A 17,195-nucleotide genomic window follows, 5' to 3' on the forward strand; every position below is an offset into this window, starting at 1 on the left:
GAATGTGATATTTTATGACTCATCTAAATAAATAGATAAAAGATCAATTTAAATTCAGTTGTTTTAATTAGTTACACCAGAAACAAACATGTGTGTGTTTTAAAAGGACAACACTTCATTGGGAACATTTAATACTTGACTTGCAAGAAAACTGTGAGCTTTAAAGACAGCTTCAGTCTAAAAATTTTTAACTTCTGGCATGTTTTTCTTTTCACAGCAGGATTGTCAGCTTTGGCTTGTTAGAAGAAGTGTCTTAAAGCTGTTGGTCATATGAATTCAGTTTAATTTGAAATTTTTGAAGCGCACTCCTGGTTGTTTTTGGCTGTACTTGTCCATACAAAACATGCAAGAGGTTATCAAAATGTGTTTATTTCCTCCTTTGTACAACTCGAAGATGTCACTCTGAACCTTGATATAATAAATAAGAAGTCATATAAAACTGCCAGAGAGGTTTTCACACATCGCAACCCTCCAATCACAAAAACAACAGTCGTCATGACAGAGAAATTATCAAACATATCCTACATTTAGAGGAAAAGGCACAGGGGGGATTTAAGTGGATAAACAACAAAGATACTCACAAACAAAATGTACGTCATCTAGCAGTATAATTTTGCATATTGACACATTTACATAAACATACAGAAAAACTTTCAGACTTGTCTTATTGAATAGAAATGGGGCTGGTAGGTTTGTACATGTTCAGTGAGCTCTTAATTTCTTAGATTTTACAGTACAGAGAGGACAAAACTGAGGTAAAATGAAACTTTTTATGTAAAGGAGTTTCAAAAGGTGAGGTGTGCTGTTCAGTCTCCACCTTCATGTCAGTTTATAACCATTAGTTGCCAAAAGATGGCTTCAAGAGAACAAAATTACTTTCCATATGAGATGACCAAATTAAAAAAAAAAAAAAGACAAACATACAAACCAAGTGACAAAACCCAAATGGACAAATCTTCCATGGAGTTCTGGTTTCTCCTCCAGTCTCTCATTTTTCTGCTTGGGCCCCTCTTTACATCTCATTGGGGCCCTTCATGCTGGAGTCCTTTGCGGAAACAGGCGACGCCACCATGGGCAAGACACACTGTGACGATTCACAGTAACCGTTCAGACCAGGGGGACCAGGAGGCCCAGGAACGCCGGCTGTACCAGGAACACCACGGGGTCCCCTCTCTCCGTCACGACCGTCTTTGCCGTAGGCTGGCCGACCATAGTCACCTAAAAGAAGAAATTAAACAAAGATTCTTTAAAACACACCATGTCTGCCTTGTTGAGCAAAACACTGAATAATAAAAGTTTTTGTTCCTAAATAAAGTATTTGAGTCTGTAAGAAGTTAGGACTGATGACAAAAAAGTAGCTTTAAAAATGTTTGTATCATTTTGAAAACGGTGCATCTGAATGGTATTTCTCTTCAGACAATAAATGGTTTTATAATCTAAAATCAGATTTATACTTCGTGATTGTCAGTTACCTGGTAGACCAGGAGCACCTGGTGCTCCTTTGGGCCCTCTCTCTGTGGGTCCTCTCTCCCCTTTGTCACCCTGGTCACCTGCAGAGAGCAAACATAATTATCATCATAATTGAAGTTACCATATTTAGCTGACGTTCAAGCTCAGAGTTCACACCTCATCTGTTCCTTCATTAACATTAAGATGAATTTGATTGGCCCCCTGAGGGGGAAGTGGGTCACTGCAGGATATAAATAAGTACACATAAAATAAAAAACACCACAAGATCTTTAGCCCTTGGCCAGAACAAACTCTCATAATTTTGACTATTCATTTATTTAAAAATATAGATGATAGGATAGAGGGTGTATGCTGCACAGACTGCACTTTTTGATTTGTGAACAGAACAGGGATTTAGAGGGGTTTAATATGGATCTGTTATATCTGACTGATAACCTGATCAGTTTAATGGGTTCATTATTGGGTAAAATTGATGTATGCTTAGTTTTTTCAGCCCACACCTATGATGAACTCACTTTATAGCACATCTTATTAACCAACTGTAACTCTTAATTGAAACCACAGAACTAAACAACACCCACAACAATTGTTGTATAACTGCTCATGTGAATCTCACCTTTGATTCCTTTGCGACCCATTAGCCCAGGTGGACCCTTCAGACCAGGCAGCCCTCGTGATCCGGTGTGTCCGGGGAAACCATTGTCTCCGGTGGGGCCTGGAGGTCCAGGCGGGCCGGGAGGACCAGGTAGCCCAGAAATGCCTGACTCAGGCCTGCTCAGGCTAGCTGCTAGCTGGGCCAGCTGCTCTGTGACACAGGAGGACATGTTTGACATTTATATTTATAAGCTGGCACTTGAGTCCAGAGCAACATTAACGATTCAGTCCATGAACATTTGCAGCTTTATGTAGAGATTTTTTTATCAGTTGGATACATCTCAAAAAACAAAATATGAAGTCATCATATTAAGTAAGAAAATATGTGTTTTTGTGTTTTGGATGACTCCTAAAGCAGGATGAGCATCAGTTACAATATCTAACAGTCACAGTGTCCTTATTCAGATCCTTTACTTAAGTACTTAAGTATAATCAGAAAAATGTTTTCTTCTTTTCTTTTCTTTATGTAGTATATGTGATTATATACTAATTTTGTAGTATTTTGATGGTATAATATGTTTTTACATTCTTCCACATACCACTAGAGGGACGTTGTGTACCACCATGTACCATAATTTGAGAACCAGTGACTCAAGTGATTAATAAATTAGCAAAACATCTACAATCATAAATTAATTGACTAATCGTTTAAGCTAATATGTAATAGTTTGGTAATCATTTATTTATATGGACACATTAGTTAACATTTCTGTGAATATGACAGTGTATAGTTATTATTATGAATATGTAGCAAAGTATAATATTTATTTCTGAAATGTAGTGAAGTATCAGTATAAAGTGTACAAAAATACTCACCATGTTAACCTCTTAAACTCTTGAGTCTAGGTTTGTAATATTTTTCATCTCTTGATAGTTTCACAACTTATATTACATGTCAGCTTGTTCCAACTTTTCAGTTTCAATGAAACTTGAATTGTTTGTTTTGCTTTTGATTGAAATACTTAATAAGAAAATGTCACATGAATAATGACTCAAACAATTAAAAAGAATTTACAAAAGGTAGAAAGTAAAGCGCACAAACTGAGTAAGTTTATTGACAAGATGACAAACACTTACCTTGCATTACCCTCATGCAGACTTGTTTGATGTGTGTATCTGTTGGTGATTTTCCCTGAACGAACATAGAATTGTTGATGGTGATGAGCCATTAATGTTTGTTCATACAATGCAATGTGGCAATGGGCAAACGCCACAGTTGAGGTGTTGCCTCAACAAACCAAATATATTTAATTCCAATAAAAAACATTGCCTAAACACTTTCCTGTTCAAAGATCATTTTCAACACATTATCACAACTTTAAAATTAGCTTCTGGTTCATCTTCCACATAGATTAAGCAGCTCTGATTCAACAGCTGTCACATAATAGTTCAGAGAAAACAAAAAACATCTCACCGCTGGTCCCTGTCCCCCCGGCAGGCCTGGTACCCCCATGTCGCCCTGCATGCCGCGCGGCCCCACCTGGCCCGACTTGCCCTCTTTCCCTTGCTGTCCTCGGCTGCCCTCGGGTCCTTTATTTCCTGTCTCTCCTGGTGGGCCTGTCTGCAGTCAACAGCAGACAACATTTTAAGATACACACCCAGTAAGAGGTGGAGAAACAAATATAAACTAAAAATCTAATCAAATTTATGTTTTGTTAGATGACACCAGGGACATGGCAACCTTTAAGTGAGTCAGTATTTATTTTTATAAATATGAAAATGTCCTTTCAAAGGTTAAAGGGAGGGATGGGATGAAAACTAGAAGGACATTTGTCATTCAGGAGTTACTGTTGTTTGAAATTGTTGTTTCACTGAAGATTACTGGATTTCACCAAATCCAGACAAGACATTTATCAAGAAGCATCATTTGTTCATGGCCAAATGTCCTGAAGCTTCTTCACAGTTAAAGTTTACGAGGAAATTGCAGTGAAGCAACTGGTTGTGATCCCCAAGATGTAAACAACAACCTGAATTATATTAGAAAAGAAACAAGGACCTCATGACAATCATTCAGTCAACTGAAGTGTTATGTGGTTATGATGCTTTGTTTGTGTGTCCGTACCGATCCTTTCTCTCCTGGTTCTCCTTCATCACCCTGTGAGGGAAAAGATACATAAATTACTGTTTTACTGCAGAAAGATGCATCCAAGTTTATAGCAGCAGAACGTCATATTCATCCTTCTGGTTTCACACTGATTTCCTCAACAGACGTATGTACTGCTGTGCACATGAAAGTCAAAAGCAGGTGTTTCAGTACTAGATCACTCACCAGGTCTCCTCTGTCTCCTGGTGTTCCTTCCGCACCTGGAGATCCCTATAAAATAAAGCCGCATGACAGATTTTTGGCTCTTTGTGTGCTGCAACTCAACACTCAACAAGTTTTAACGGCAGGTGCAATATTACGACTTATTAAACATACCTGCTCTCCCTGTGGACCATCGAGACCGACAGCACCCTGAGAAAAAAAACAATAATGAATAACTGATTATTTGAAACTAAATCCACTATACACCTCACATCAAACCTCACAGTGATTTTGTGTTGATATTCAGCATTACTAAGATTAGACAAAACAAAAGAGTTCTGTAAAAATAACTACACACCTACACATGTGATTAGGTGATGAGTTCAGACTATGCATGTCATTTTTCTTTTTTAAAGGTCCAGTGTATCAGATTCTCTTTAGAGAATATGGCAGAAATATAATATAATATAACAATGAATAACTATGTTTTCATTAGTGTATAAACACTTATGCGTTATGTTTTTGTTATCTTTCATTCAGCTTTTTATATCTACAGACACTGCAGGTCCTCTTCCACAGAGTCCATCATTTTGAACCGCAATGTTTCTACAGTAACCCAGAACGGACAAACTAAACACTAGCTAGTAGTTTCTCCTTCACACTAAAAGAGAGACAGGAGAGACGACAGAGTTGCAATCTGTAACTACACCACTAGATGTCACTAAATCCTGCACACCGGTCCTTTAAAGGGGACATTTTATGTCTCTACAACCTTTGGCATCAACACATTCCAGCAAAAGCTCCAGCCAAAGATTAGAAAAATAATATGGGACTTTAAATTGACTGCATTTATTTACAATACATTTCTATGATCTGAGCAAAGGTACGTCTAAAAACAGATCACAAAATGCATTCTGACTGCTTCTGATTTTTTGTCTGTTGCACTCACATAACTTAATTTTTAAGGTGTAATTTTATGTCTCTTACCCTGTCACCCTTCTGGCCACGATAACCAGCAGGACCAGGAAGTCCAGGAAGGCCTGGATCCCCTTTGGCTCCCTGTTAAAAACACACACAAAAATAAATTAAACAGTTAAATACACAGAAGGCACGCGCACATGAACGCTCAAAATCATAACACAAGGCCGACTGTGAGAAGCTTAGAAATGTCACCTCCCCCACCTTAACTTGGCCACATCCACAGAAAAAATAAAAACATTTCCAGCTTCACATCATCTGAACGGTGAGGCTGCAAGGTCCTGAAGACCCCCTCCACCACCACCACCACCACCCCAACCATCCAGCCATCCAACCATCCGCCCTCCCTCACATGTTTTTGGGTTTGTGTGGGTACTGATTGTGGTATACAGTGGGGCGACGGGCTTCAGGCATTCCTGGGGAACAGAGAGCTCTTTCAGGGCTTCTCAACTTCTTTTCCTGCCCTGAATCCCCCCTTGAGCTGTAGAAAAACCCCTTGGGCCTTCAGATTCCTGTAACAAGGGGCCATTCATGCCCGCTCACTGGCAGATTAGAGACTTAACTGTAGGGACAGAAGTTCATAAAGACCTGCCGCTCTTTAATGAAAGCATGGCACACGGCTTCAGTTCCCAGATACAAAGTTTATCTTGGTAAATGATCCTTGTGTCGAATTATACATTTAGTATAGGAGACAATATTTATGAACACTGATTGCTCGCTTTGTATTTCAGGGCCCGGATCTTTTAGTTTGATAGAGTCGAGGTTTGCAGCAGCAGGCCTGAGCTGAGCAGAAAGGTTCAGCTGGTATTTAGAACTATCAAACACATTTAAGAGATTATTATGTTTTTATATATTCAACCTGAATAAATTCTGGACATCTATAATCTCATTTTCATCCATATCTTATCTTGTAACAGTGTTACAATAATCCTAATTGTTGTCCATGTTGATAGGATTTGTCCAAGTGATTACCAATTACACTTTAATAATAATACTATTGACGTCTTCTTCACAGTTATCCAGGTGCTTGGATAAGTGATATAGACAGGTTTTTTTCTTGATTTCTTAACTTCTAACTAATGTTTGGAATACCTCAGGGTTCTGAACTGGGGCCACACCCTTTCTGAAATCCTGCAGATTAGGGTCAAACTTTTGCAGTTACTATTCTCTTTATTCTTTGTACCTTTTCTGAAAACATATTAAACAAAGGTTCAGCAAAGCAAAGAATATACTGAAATATCATCAAAGTATACCTGTAACTTATGATTTACTATGGTTTATATGACACTATACTGCACTGAAGCTAATTAATTTCTGTCTTTCAAAGTCAATCATGTAACTCTTTTAAAATGGAAAGATATTCAGAGACCTAATTCTATCCGGTGTCATATGTATATATTGTATATTTAAAGATGCTGTGTTATTGGGGAAAGGATTAGAGGATTTTTGTAAACGTTTGTTTTGTTTATTCAAAATATGAAATTATGGCCTCCTTTCATGCAGAGCTCTTTCTCTTCTAATTATCTTGTTCTGTTAGTCACTTCGTCTTCTTTGTCTTGCTCACCCACCATCCTTCATAATTATTGTGTGTATTATTATGAGTTGCTCCCACACACTTTTCATTCAAAGTCTTGAACTTGACCTCTAAACTACAAAGACCCCTGCCCATCTGTGATAGAGGGAGATATCTCCTGCAGTTTGTTCTTAAAACCTGTTTATGTGAGGTAATACACCTCTTCCAACTCTGTTCTAACTTTTTCCCTTATTCTCTCAAATAAATGCTATACTTTATTTGGATAGTCACTCTGAAACCTGTTTCACTCTGTTCTGTTAGGATCCACATTCATTATCATCTCCATTTACAGCACCTCCACCTGTACATGCTGTACTTCCTGGTTGATTTCATTTTCTGACACTGTGGCAGTCACTGCTGTGGTGTCAAGATTTTATTCTTGGACTCTCTCACAGGTCTTACCCTGGCTCCTGGTTGTCCTGCAGGCCCTTCATTCCCTCTCGGTCCTCGTTCACCCTAAAAGATAGAAAAGAAAATAGATACCTCAATGTATAAATGAAAATAAATATTTTAAATGCAGTGCGCTGCACATTATTTTTAGTTTCTAACCTCCCAGTGTGCTTTATTAGGGTGCCTTGACTGATGAATTTTGTGAATATATGAATGTTTAATGCTCTTTCATTTGTTTACTGTGGTGACTGTGTTTAATGTATTTTGCACTTTGGGCACCAGTTTTATTCCATATTAAAAAGTAGTCATGTATAATGTAATACTTCAATGCATTATCTAGGAAATTATAGGAAACAGCTTTGTCACATCGTGTTTTGGGGGCTTCTATGTGACTTTTGCAAAGTAAATCTCTGTCAGGACAGTCAGAGGCATCAGAATATGTTTTTGTTGTTTTTTTACACGATGCAGTGGTGCTGAATCAAGAATGTATGATGAAAACACTGAACTGCGCAGCAGACTGTACATGTTGGTGTTCACAAAATCAGTCTGTTAATATGTTAACTTGATCTCAATAGAAGATGTCATGACGTTAAGGAATGTGATGTCATGACATCTTATATGACAGAGATGTGAAAAATGTATTAGAATTCCTAGACAAAAAAGATATGATAAGCTGAGGCAGGAAGTGAAGGGGAAGAGGGCATGGCTAAACAATATATTTCCTTTCTCAGGGTGAAAAACTGTATCTTGTAAGTGAAATGCAGATGCAGGTGACTCACTGGTCCTCCTCTGGGTCCAGGAGGTCCCACCTCTCCCTGTTCACCACGCTCGCCCTGGAAACAAAAAAGACATCAAATTAAATAATTATCAGAGCTCCAGAAAACAAATGCAAGTCACAGGCAGCGTTTTTGTCTTATACATAAAATGAAACTTTAGATTATAATTAACTATTAAAATTATTATTGAACTAGTGTTTAGATTCAGTGTACATCTTGCTGTGAGGCTTTACAATTAAATCAACTTACACGATGGATGTATTTCACCTTGCTTTAAACTTACTTCTTTCCCTGGAGACCCCATCAGTCCTACAACACCTGGAGCACCTGTGTCACCCTGGTGACAGTAAGTTTATTTTAATTAGGAAACTACAATTTAATTATAACCATCAACAACAGCAGTAAAAGTAGTAGAAATAACTATTATTAACATTAATAGTGTTACTCAACATTGCTGCACAAGTTAGCATACCTTTCCACCACTGACTCCTTTTTGGCCATAAGCTCCTGGCAAACCCTAGAAGGAGAAGACAATTGTATCAAACATCAATATCTGAACTCAAAAGTGCAAATGTCACACTGTTAATGATGAATCAGGGATGCTTTGTGGTCAGAAGTGACACTTACAGGAAGTCCTTGTGGGCCTGCGTCACCTGGAGCCCCACTTTTGCCTGGAAGACCCTAAAAATAACACAAACAGCAAACTGTCAGGAGGATTTGCTAAAGGCCACAAGATCTCTTTAATTTGCAGATCCAGACTGAAGGATTTCTGAAAGCAAACACAAATAGTTTTGCAGCAAAAAATCACTTTCACGCACTGTTCAAAAATAAATAGTAGTTACTGTTAAAAGTAATACTAGTTACCTTGGACCCTGGCAGCCCAGGTATACCCTCACGGCCATCTGGACCAGGGAGGCCCTGTCGACAGCAAAGAAGAGAGGTTTATATAGTTGATAATCCAAATGTGTTGATCTTTTAATAAAGAAAACACTTAGAGCAAAAGGTACAAAATTATATCTATTGACAACAGCATATAATATAGAATATGGTAAATCGATGGCATTTATATGGTTGCTTTATGGGAAGATAGATAGAGGGTTTGAAAGATGGTAGATGTGCCAATGTGTGTGGTTTATTGATAAGTTGAAGTGGTGCTCACAGGGTCCCCTTTTGGTCCCGGTACTCCTCTAATTCCAGCTGGACCTCGATCTCCCTATCCAGAAACAAAGAAGGAAATTAATAAGGATTTATTAAGACATTAAAACACAATTCGATTTTAGTCACTGTTGTCCTACCTGCACTCCCACTGGCCCGATCTCACCGATGGCTCCTCTTTGTCCTGGATCACCCTAAAAGAAAATTTTTTTATCAGTGTTTTGTCAAACAGGGGGTCAACAGAAACGATACAAAGACAGGTACTCACTGGGCCTCCCTGGATTCCCTGAGGACCTACATCACCAGATTTTCCACGAGGTCCCTGTTTGTGGAGAAAAATTGTTGTAGTCAGTAAAACATCTGTTGATTAAATATACAGACAATCAACTTGTAAAAAAAAGTAATAATACAGATACATACACTGGATGAGACAGTTGATGGTCCTGATGGGTGTTTTTTGAGAAAGTAAGTTTTGAATATTAGAGTGTAATAATAGAGTTTTGTAAATGTTTAATGAGGTTTTCAAATTTCAAATTAGATAATTGATAGTCAGCCATTTTGTGGTGTGTGTGTATATAAAATGATGGCGTGTGCTAAAACATGATCACTGTAAAAAGTTTATATTCTTCTAGTCTGTTTCCAAGTTATCTCGTGGCCTGTGTGATGAAACAATAAAAATGATTTGTGTGTGTGACATCTTACCCTGTCGCCTTTGGAGCCCACTATTCCTGGGAGGCCTCTTGGACCACCTGGACCCTAAAATTACTCAGCGGATAGAGTAAAAGATACAGAAATGTTAATGTTAATATGTTTGACTGTGAGGAGTCGCCTTTTTTGAAGTAGGCTCTTTGTGAAGGGAACTTTCATAGAGAGAGAATGGTGAAATATTTTACTGGTAGTCCTTGAGCTCCAACTTCTCCCATCAGCCCTTGGTCACCTTCTTCTCCCTGAAAGAGAACATAACTCAGTTATGTCAAGCTATATGTTTTCATCCATTTCCATCTACTTCAAACAATGTAGCTTGTACCTTGAATTTGCAAACATTTTTGTTATTTACATACTATGTTTTGTTCTAGCATATGTGTAAATCTATTTCTATACACACCATTCTCACTTAAGAAAAATATCTTTGCATGTTATCTAGTGTAGCAGTAGATCACAGATGCTGCACACAGTGTGAAAGGAGAGGATGTTACCTTGTGTCCTTGTCTTCCAGGCTCACCAGATTCACCCTTAGCCCCTTTGTGGCCCTACAGGTAAGAACAACAAGTTAAATGTATCTATGAAATGCATTTAACAAGAAAAAGTCCAATTACAAAAGTGTAAGTGAAGTGAAGTAAAGACATGATGTTATCATTTTATCACTTACTTTCATGCCAGGGAGACCAGTATGTCCGTTCAGACCAGCAGGACAAGCGTTGGGACACTGAAAAACACAACAGCCTATTTGAGGTCATGGAAGAGCCCTGCCACAAGGGGGCTCCACTGACAGTGGCATTACCTTGGTCAGCCATTGGTTTTAGAAAATCAGAACTGAAAATGTAATAAAATTTAGTTTGAGTTCAGTCACAAAGAGGATTTTGTGAATTTGTCTCTTGCTTTGCAGGTCACTGGTTGACAGTAGTTTCTCAAGTCTCGGATGTTGGAGTTTTCTAGAAGCACTTGAATACACCAGTCTTGCTTTCAGTTTGACAAATAAGCGACTAGTTTTCATACTGTACTGACATGAACTGAAAAAAATGGCTGCCATGCAATAAAAAAGTAAGACACAGCTGTGCTCCCTTAAAGCACAAAATATAAACCTGAAGATGCTTTCTCAACCACATAGCTGACTAGCTCAGTTTTAGTCATATGAGCTATTTTTATAAAGGCAGAAAGCAAATAGTTATAAATGAATCTACTTTGGGATCAAACTTACCAGGTCTTCACCTTGATACACGCCTGGAGGACCCTGAAAAAAAAAACACATCATAATTTTTTATTTTTCAGCCTAGACCTCTTTGTTAACGTACAAGAAACACACAACTCTAAAACACCCTCTCTGTATTGAGAGCTGTCCCTTGACTCACTCAAAAGTTTCCTAATCAGCCTCCCATGATAGTGTTTCACATCAGTGGAGACAGAAATATTTACCCGTGGCCCAACAGCACCAGGAAGACCCACTTGACCTCTCTTGCCTCTTGCTCCCTGTGAAAGAAAGAGGAGTCTTTATTAATGTGATAAATATTGTACAAGAATCTACCCATATCAATACACTTTTTAATTTGTATCTGTCCTTTCACTTAATTTTAATAATATGTAGTTACATTCAAGTAAACATGACAAACTTTACATAATGAAAATCATAATTGTACTCACAGGTGGTCCAACTTTGCCCAGTTCACCTGGTAGTCCATCTGTACCAGGAATACCCTGTTAACAAACAACAAAGTTCTGTTGCAATAAAGCCTCTAACACTGCCACTGTTTTCCCCAGATTGAGCAAAATGTTCCTACATTAATGGTGGAGATTATAAAATAACAGATTTAGTATAACATTGACATAAATACAGCCACGTTAAAGTGTAACTTAACACCAGCTGAATTTTTGTTTTTGCTGACCTCTGGTGGTCTCTTGCTGTGTTAATGTAGAAGTGTACTCTGGGTGTTGTCAGTACACCGTGACATCACCGATTCAGCTTGATGTTAAGTTACTGCAGTGGTTGTGGTAATAATATCAGCAGCATTTGATAGTGAACTGGTAACCAATTATGTTTAATTTACCCACACCAACCTGAACTGAGTGTGTTTACCCTGACAGCATGTATAAAGTTTGTACTCACATCAAGCCCGTCAGGTCCTACACCCTGTGAGAGAGAAATCATGGATTGACAGTGTCAGACTGAGACTGATTAGTCATCAGGAATAAAGATAAGCACAATGTTGTTAGTGCTCAAAGAGAGAGCTTAATGCATCTTTGATTTTATCATCTGTGCAGACATTCAATGTATTTGTTTAACTATGCCATATAAATAATGAATAATGTGCAGGGTTGGTGATACTTTATTCTATATATACTGTATTCACAAATATCAGAATATATTGTTTTAATATTATAAGAATGCCATATTACCCAGCTGTAATTATATGAGCAGCAGATATTTACACAATTCTCACATTCTCACACAGTTTTGAACAGATTCTGCAGTACTGATCAGTCTAGTTTGTTTGTTTATTGTTAAAATGTAAAGGGAAGGTCTGAGGTGTTTGTTTGTTTGTTTAAAACTGAATCACTGCAGTTGTATTCAGGTTAATATTTGTGCTTACAGGCTCCCCAGGAGGTCCACGTGGTCCAGAATCTCCCTGAAAATAAGCATGAACAGACATGTTAAGTCAAAATATTAATATACAGATGCTTAGAGTTTGATTTGTCCACCAGCTCTGCAGACAGAGAGAGTGAGTGAGAATTAGCACTAATGTTTCAACAGAAAGACTAAAAAGAAGAACAATTTATTGATAATAAACTTACTTTTTCTCCTGTAGGGCCCTCTATGCCTGCAGCTCCACTTACTTTTTCTCCTGTAGGGCCCTCTATGCCTGCAGCTCCAGGAGGTCCAACAGGTCCCTAAAAAGATGACATAAAAATCCTTAAAAAAAACAAACTCTAACACGTAATGAAAAAAAAAACAAAATAGCACAAATACTGTGAATGTTGAACCTTTTAAGGACACAGACCTTTTAAAGTGAACTTGTCGTAGAATTAAGACAGCTTCAAGATAATAATGGACACTGGACTGTGTTTCAGCCAGATGGAGCAAGAAACACAAAGACTTGGACAATCAGAAAGGATGTAAACCAGCGGACCATTTAGCCAGATTACCTTAATCACTTATTTTAGAGTTCTATTACCTGACAGATCCCAAATAAGCATCTGGTTTGGGGTCATGTTCAGGCCATTGTGTTGCATAAATCTTTGACCTCTGGTTGGGTTTGTTTGTCTCTATTCAAATCCAGTTTTATTAAGAAATTCAGTGAAAGAAATTTCTCTCTTTTTCTCTCTGACCGAGCCAATTCTATGTGTCCATGTGTGTCATGTGTTGCAGTTGCTAAGTGGAAAGAGTGAATAACACGACTAATGTGTTGCATTAGCCTGGCATACGAACAATCAGTTATGAATGAAATCAAGAAAAATCATGCTTCTGCCTCAGGTTGCGTTCGAGTTTGGCAGCAGCAGTTGGGTTTTGTCAGGTCGGGTCTTAGACATCAGTACAGGCTGGGTATGGGTCTCATTTAAGACTGTTGCAGATTTCTGCTTTATTTGAAATTTAATTTGGTGAGAAGAAAATTGGTGATTAAAACTTGAAAAGTCTATCAAACTTTCTCTGTCTGCGTTCATCTTTGGAGATTCAAAAAAATGAGATATCAGAAGGAGGTGTGGCCTTCCTTCATTCTTTAGCTCCTCCCCTCACCCGCCTCCCCATAAATAACCCTGAAACACTCTCCACCTGGTTAAATGCATCAGCAAGTAAAAGGAACCAAAGACACCTAAAACTAGACAATCACAGCAACAAAGTAGACACACCAAAAAAAGGAAAAATACCGCTTCAGATAATCAATTTACCTACTGCACTGTATTCTAAACTCTCTCTCCACCTTTTCTCAAAGTACGATTTATTGGTTGGTGTAGCTTAAACTTTTTCTCTGTTTCAGTCCACATGAATCTGTCGGTCTGTTTCCAGCACCGTCACCACAAAGACAGCAAACACACTGAGCCCATTCTGCACCACCTTTTCCCAGCATACGCTTCTCTCCTGTCAGCCATCTCTGGGCAGCCGATCCCCCTGCACACCCCTCGATCCCTCACAAAAAGACCCCTGTTTCTGTCAGGAAGCTACTCGAGACTCTCCCCTAAATAGCCAGATTGATTTATTCAAAGGACCTTTTTTTTACCCCCCTCCACATTTAAACTCAGTGGCAGCCAAGACAAACTGCTCGCACAGCAGCACATCTGAATATCTCAAGTCCTCCTGCTCAGATCTTACAGAGATTCAATACATCCTCTTACTGGAGAGTTTAACCTTTCATCCACTTGATTAAAGCAGCTAGTGGATCCAAAATTCAACAGATCTTGCAGTTTTTTGAAAATAGACAAGCCTGTTGAACCAACTGTAAAATGTGTCTGGTATGTGACCACTCGACCAGCTGCAACAAAAACCAGTCTGTGCTGAATGTTACCCTCCACTATGACAACATGTTTTACTTACATCTGCGCCTGGAAGGCCTGCAGCTCCAGGAAGTCCGTCTTTGCCGTTATCACCATCAGGACCCTGAAAGTAGAAGTTCACATCATGTTAACACTGTTGATTTGAATCCTATAGTCAGCATCCATCATACATCTCTGCATGTGAACAGAGAAATTAGAAGTCAACTTACTGGTCCGCCGTTCACTGTGGAATCTTCTCCTCTGTCACCCTGAAGATACACAAAGACCGTGTTCAGACAATGATAATAAGCCTAATAAAAAGGGGAATTTTTCAAGATCCATAAATGGAAAGTCTTCAATTTTCAATAAGACTATTTGCTTGTTCCACTGGGCGTTAGCTACCATTGAGCACACTGGGGCTGTGTCCATTTCGAAACCTGGGAAGCTAAACTGGCATGATTATTAGTTTACTTTAGAGGATATTCTCCAACAAAAATATGCAGAAAACATAACTGAATAACTAACTTTTGTTTTTGGTGCATTTGGGGGAACTCATGTTCTCTGTATTTCTAAAATCCTGACTATGGTCCTGCATATTCAGGGAACTAAGAGAAACAGCCCTTTTTCGGTGTAAACATGAGACGTGTTTGAGATAATTTAATGTTATTTTGGAAGACTGTATTACCTTTAAGGAGTTATATTAATTTTTCTTGTTTAATTAAAACATAAAAATGATCTGACTGTAGTTTTATGTAACAACAGCTGCTCTGTTTAATCTGATAGTAGAACATGTTTTTGTAGGTGAAGGTGAATGATGACCTGATGATGTAAGGACGTTTTTATTTCCAAAGAACTTCATTATTAAGACAGTTGCTGTTTTTTTCTCTTTCTTGTATGAAACAATGAAAATCTCTTTCACTGTTCACTAAGCTGATTAACCCAGAAGTGAACTGATCCACAGCGTCGACCCACATCTGAAAACTTTGAATAAACTGAAAGTTTATAACCGAGAAGCGACTAAACTGTGACTCACATCAATGCCGTCCACTCCGGGCACACCTGATGCTCCAGGCGGCCCTGTGGGGCCTCTGGGACCGACGGGGCCCCTCTGTAAAACAAACACAAAAATCAGTTTTCAGAATCACACTTTTTTTCTCACAGAAATTCATCTCTAAATTTCGTCCAGTGTTGCTGCTGCTGCTGCTGGTGGTTGTGGTGTGAAGGGCAGCTCACACAGAGTCTCATTGTTTTGGATGATGTGAGGGGAAAGGTCATGAAACTAAACCTGGGTTCCCATTATAGTCCCATTATACCGCCTAAGTAACTGCATGTGTTCGGATTACTGCTGCTGTCTGGACCTTATTGGTGCCAGGTGTGCAAACTGGGATAAATGGACCACAGTTTGGTCAAGGTTTTAGATAAACTTCACATAGACATTGAAGTAACTCTACCTATACCAATACACACTGTAAAAGAGAGTCCAATACTAAACCATAAAATATTTAAAGTACACGTGAGTATCTAAAAAATGTTACAAGGATTCAAGATTTAATTAAAGCACACTAAAATATATATATATATATATCTCACTATAGAAACACACAAAGTTAAATTTACAGGTGACGAGGTATAACATGGTGCAAAAGGTACTGTAGGATACAATAAAGTAAACAAAGAACATAGCAGTGCCAATAGGAATATAAAATGCGATGCTATAAGAGATTCAACATAATATAATGTATAATCAAGATATACATTTACTTTTAAGAATCATATAGATGCCTCAGATTCTCTATTTATCATATTGTTAGGATACACAGAAAATATAACACTATAAGGTGCAATAAGTCCTCTATGCATGCCTTACTGAGCATTGAATATTACAGGAACACTTCCTCTCCTGGAGATGAAGGGGAGAAAAGAAAGAGCACCTATGTCTCACCTGAGCGGAGCAAATCAGCACGATGTGCAGTAAAATCACCAGCAAAGACTCTCGACAGATCCCGGAGAGAGCCATGGTCTTCCCAGGGCCAAGGAAGACGCTAAAAGTCCCTTTTTTCCCAGATTAGACAGGGCTCACGGACGGTCCACCTGTCAGTCTCCCCCCTGACTGAAACCCCACCGCCTGCTGGAAGGGGAGGATGTTAGAAAGTCCTGATTATTCATGAGAAGCTGAGGCTCTGCAGGAGGAGGAGGAGGAGGAAGAGGAGGAGGAGGAGGGTGAGGAAGAGGAGGAGGAGGAAGGCTTCTTCACACAGACTGAGTGGGTTTACTTACCTTTAAATAGAAACCATAGGTAGAAAATGGTTTGACCTTGCCTTTTACCTTTTACTGCTGTTTCAGGTTGAGCTCATTTTAGATTTTATAAACTGTTGATCAGTTTAATCTACAGCAATGCATCATGCTCTATACAGTAAGATCATGATATGTTTGTAGTGTCGCTGTCCTGTTATCATTAGCTAATGCCTCATTTGCGATATAAAAAGATCATTGTCTTAATGTAAATAATCAACTGATGATGTTTCATGGTGAGATCTATAAGTTGTTCCTATCTATATTCTGAAGGTTTTAACAGAGATGTTCATTCATAGCCTGATGTATAGGACATTTTATTAATAAAAACTGGAGTCATAAAAAGAGATATCCATGGTTTCCTCTGTAAAACCCTTAACACTTAATCCTTCAATTTGTCATTTACATATTAAAGGTCCAGTGTGTAGAATTTAGTTGCGTCTAGTGGTGTAATTGCTGCATTGCAATCTCCTCACATCAC

At 38.5% G+C, this 17,195-nt stretch overlaps 1 protein-coding gene across 2 annotated transcripts; it reads right to left on the bottom strand.

Moving 5' to 3' along the window:
- Nucleotides 1-78: 78 nt before the first annotated feature.
- col9a1a (collagen, type IX, alpha 1a) lies at nucleotides 79-16,533 on the bottom strand. Of its 2 annotated transcripts, XM_010748081.3 has the most exons (32): nucleotides 16,365-16,533; nucleotides 15,456-15,530; nucleotides 14,653-14,691; nucleotides 14,484-14,546; nucleotides 12,791-12,844; nucleotides 12,547-12,582; nucleotides 12,063-12,086; nucleotides 11,600-11,653; nucleotides 11,375-11,428; nucleotides 11,160-11,192; nucleotides 10,611-10,667; nucleotides 10,438-10,491; nucleotides 10,135-10,188; nucleotides 9,944-9,997; nucleotides 9,510-9,563; nucleotides 9,382-9,435; nucleotides 9,246-9,299; nucleotides 8,951-9,004; nucleotides 8,714-8,767; nucleotides 8,559-8,603; nucleotides 8,370-8,423; nucleotides 8,090-8,143; nucleotides 7,323-7,376; nucleotides 5,357-5,428; nucleotides 4,544-4,579; nucleotides 4,394-4,438; nucleotides 4,187-4,219; nucleotides 3,539-3,685; nucleotides 3,202-3,256; nucleotides 2,087-2,275; nucleotides 1,473-1,550; nucleotides 79-1,218 (listed from the first exon to the last, which is right to left on the bottom strand). In XM_010748081.3, the coding sequence occupies exons 1-32, from the start codon at nucleotides 16,437-16,439 to the stop codon at nucleotides 1,013-1,015; spliced, it is 2,064 nt and encodes a 687-aa protein (XP_010746383.3). In that variant the 5' UTR covers nucleotides 16,440-16,533; the 3' UTR covers nucleotides 79-1,012. The 2 variants fall into 2 exon arrangements, with proteins under 2 accessions (XP_010746383.3, XP_019134125.2); XM_019278580.2 differs by lacking the exons at nucleotides 79-1,218; nucleotides 1,473-1,550 and having other exon boundaries at nucleotides 2,158-2,270.
- Nucleotides 16,534-17,195: the final 662 nt, after the last annotated feature.

This window comes from Larimichthys crocea, chromosome X, assembly GCF_000972845.2.
Source record: "Larimichthys crocea isolate SSNF chromosome X, L_crocea_2.0, whole genome shotgun sequence".
NCBI lineage: Eukaryota > Metazoa > Chordata > Actinopteri > Sciaenidae > Larimichthys > Larimichthys crocea.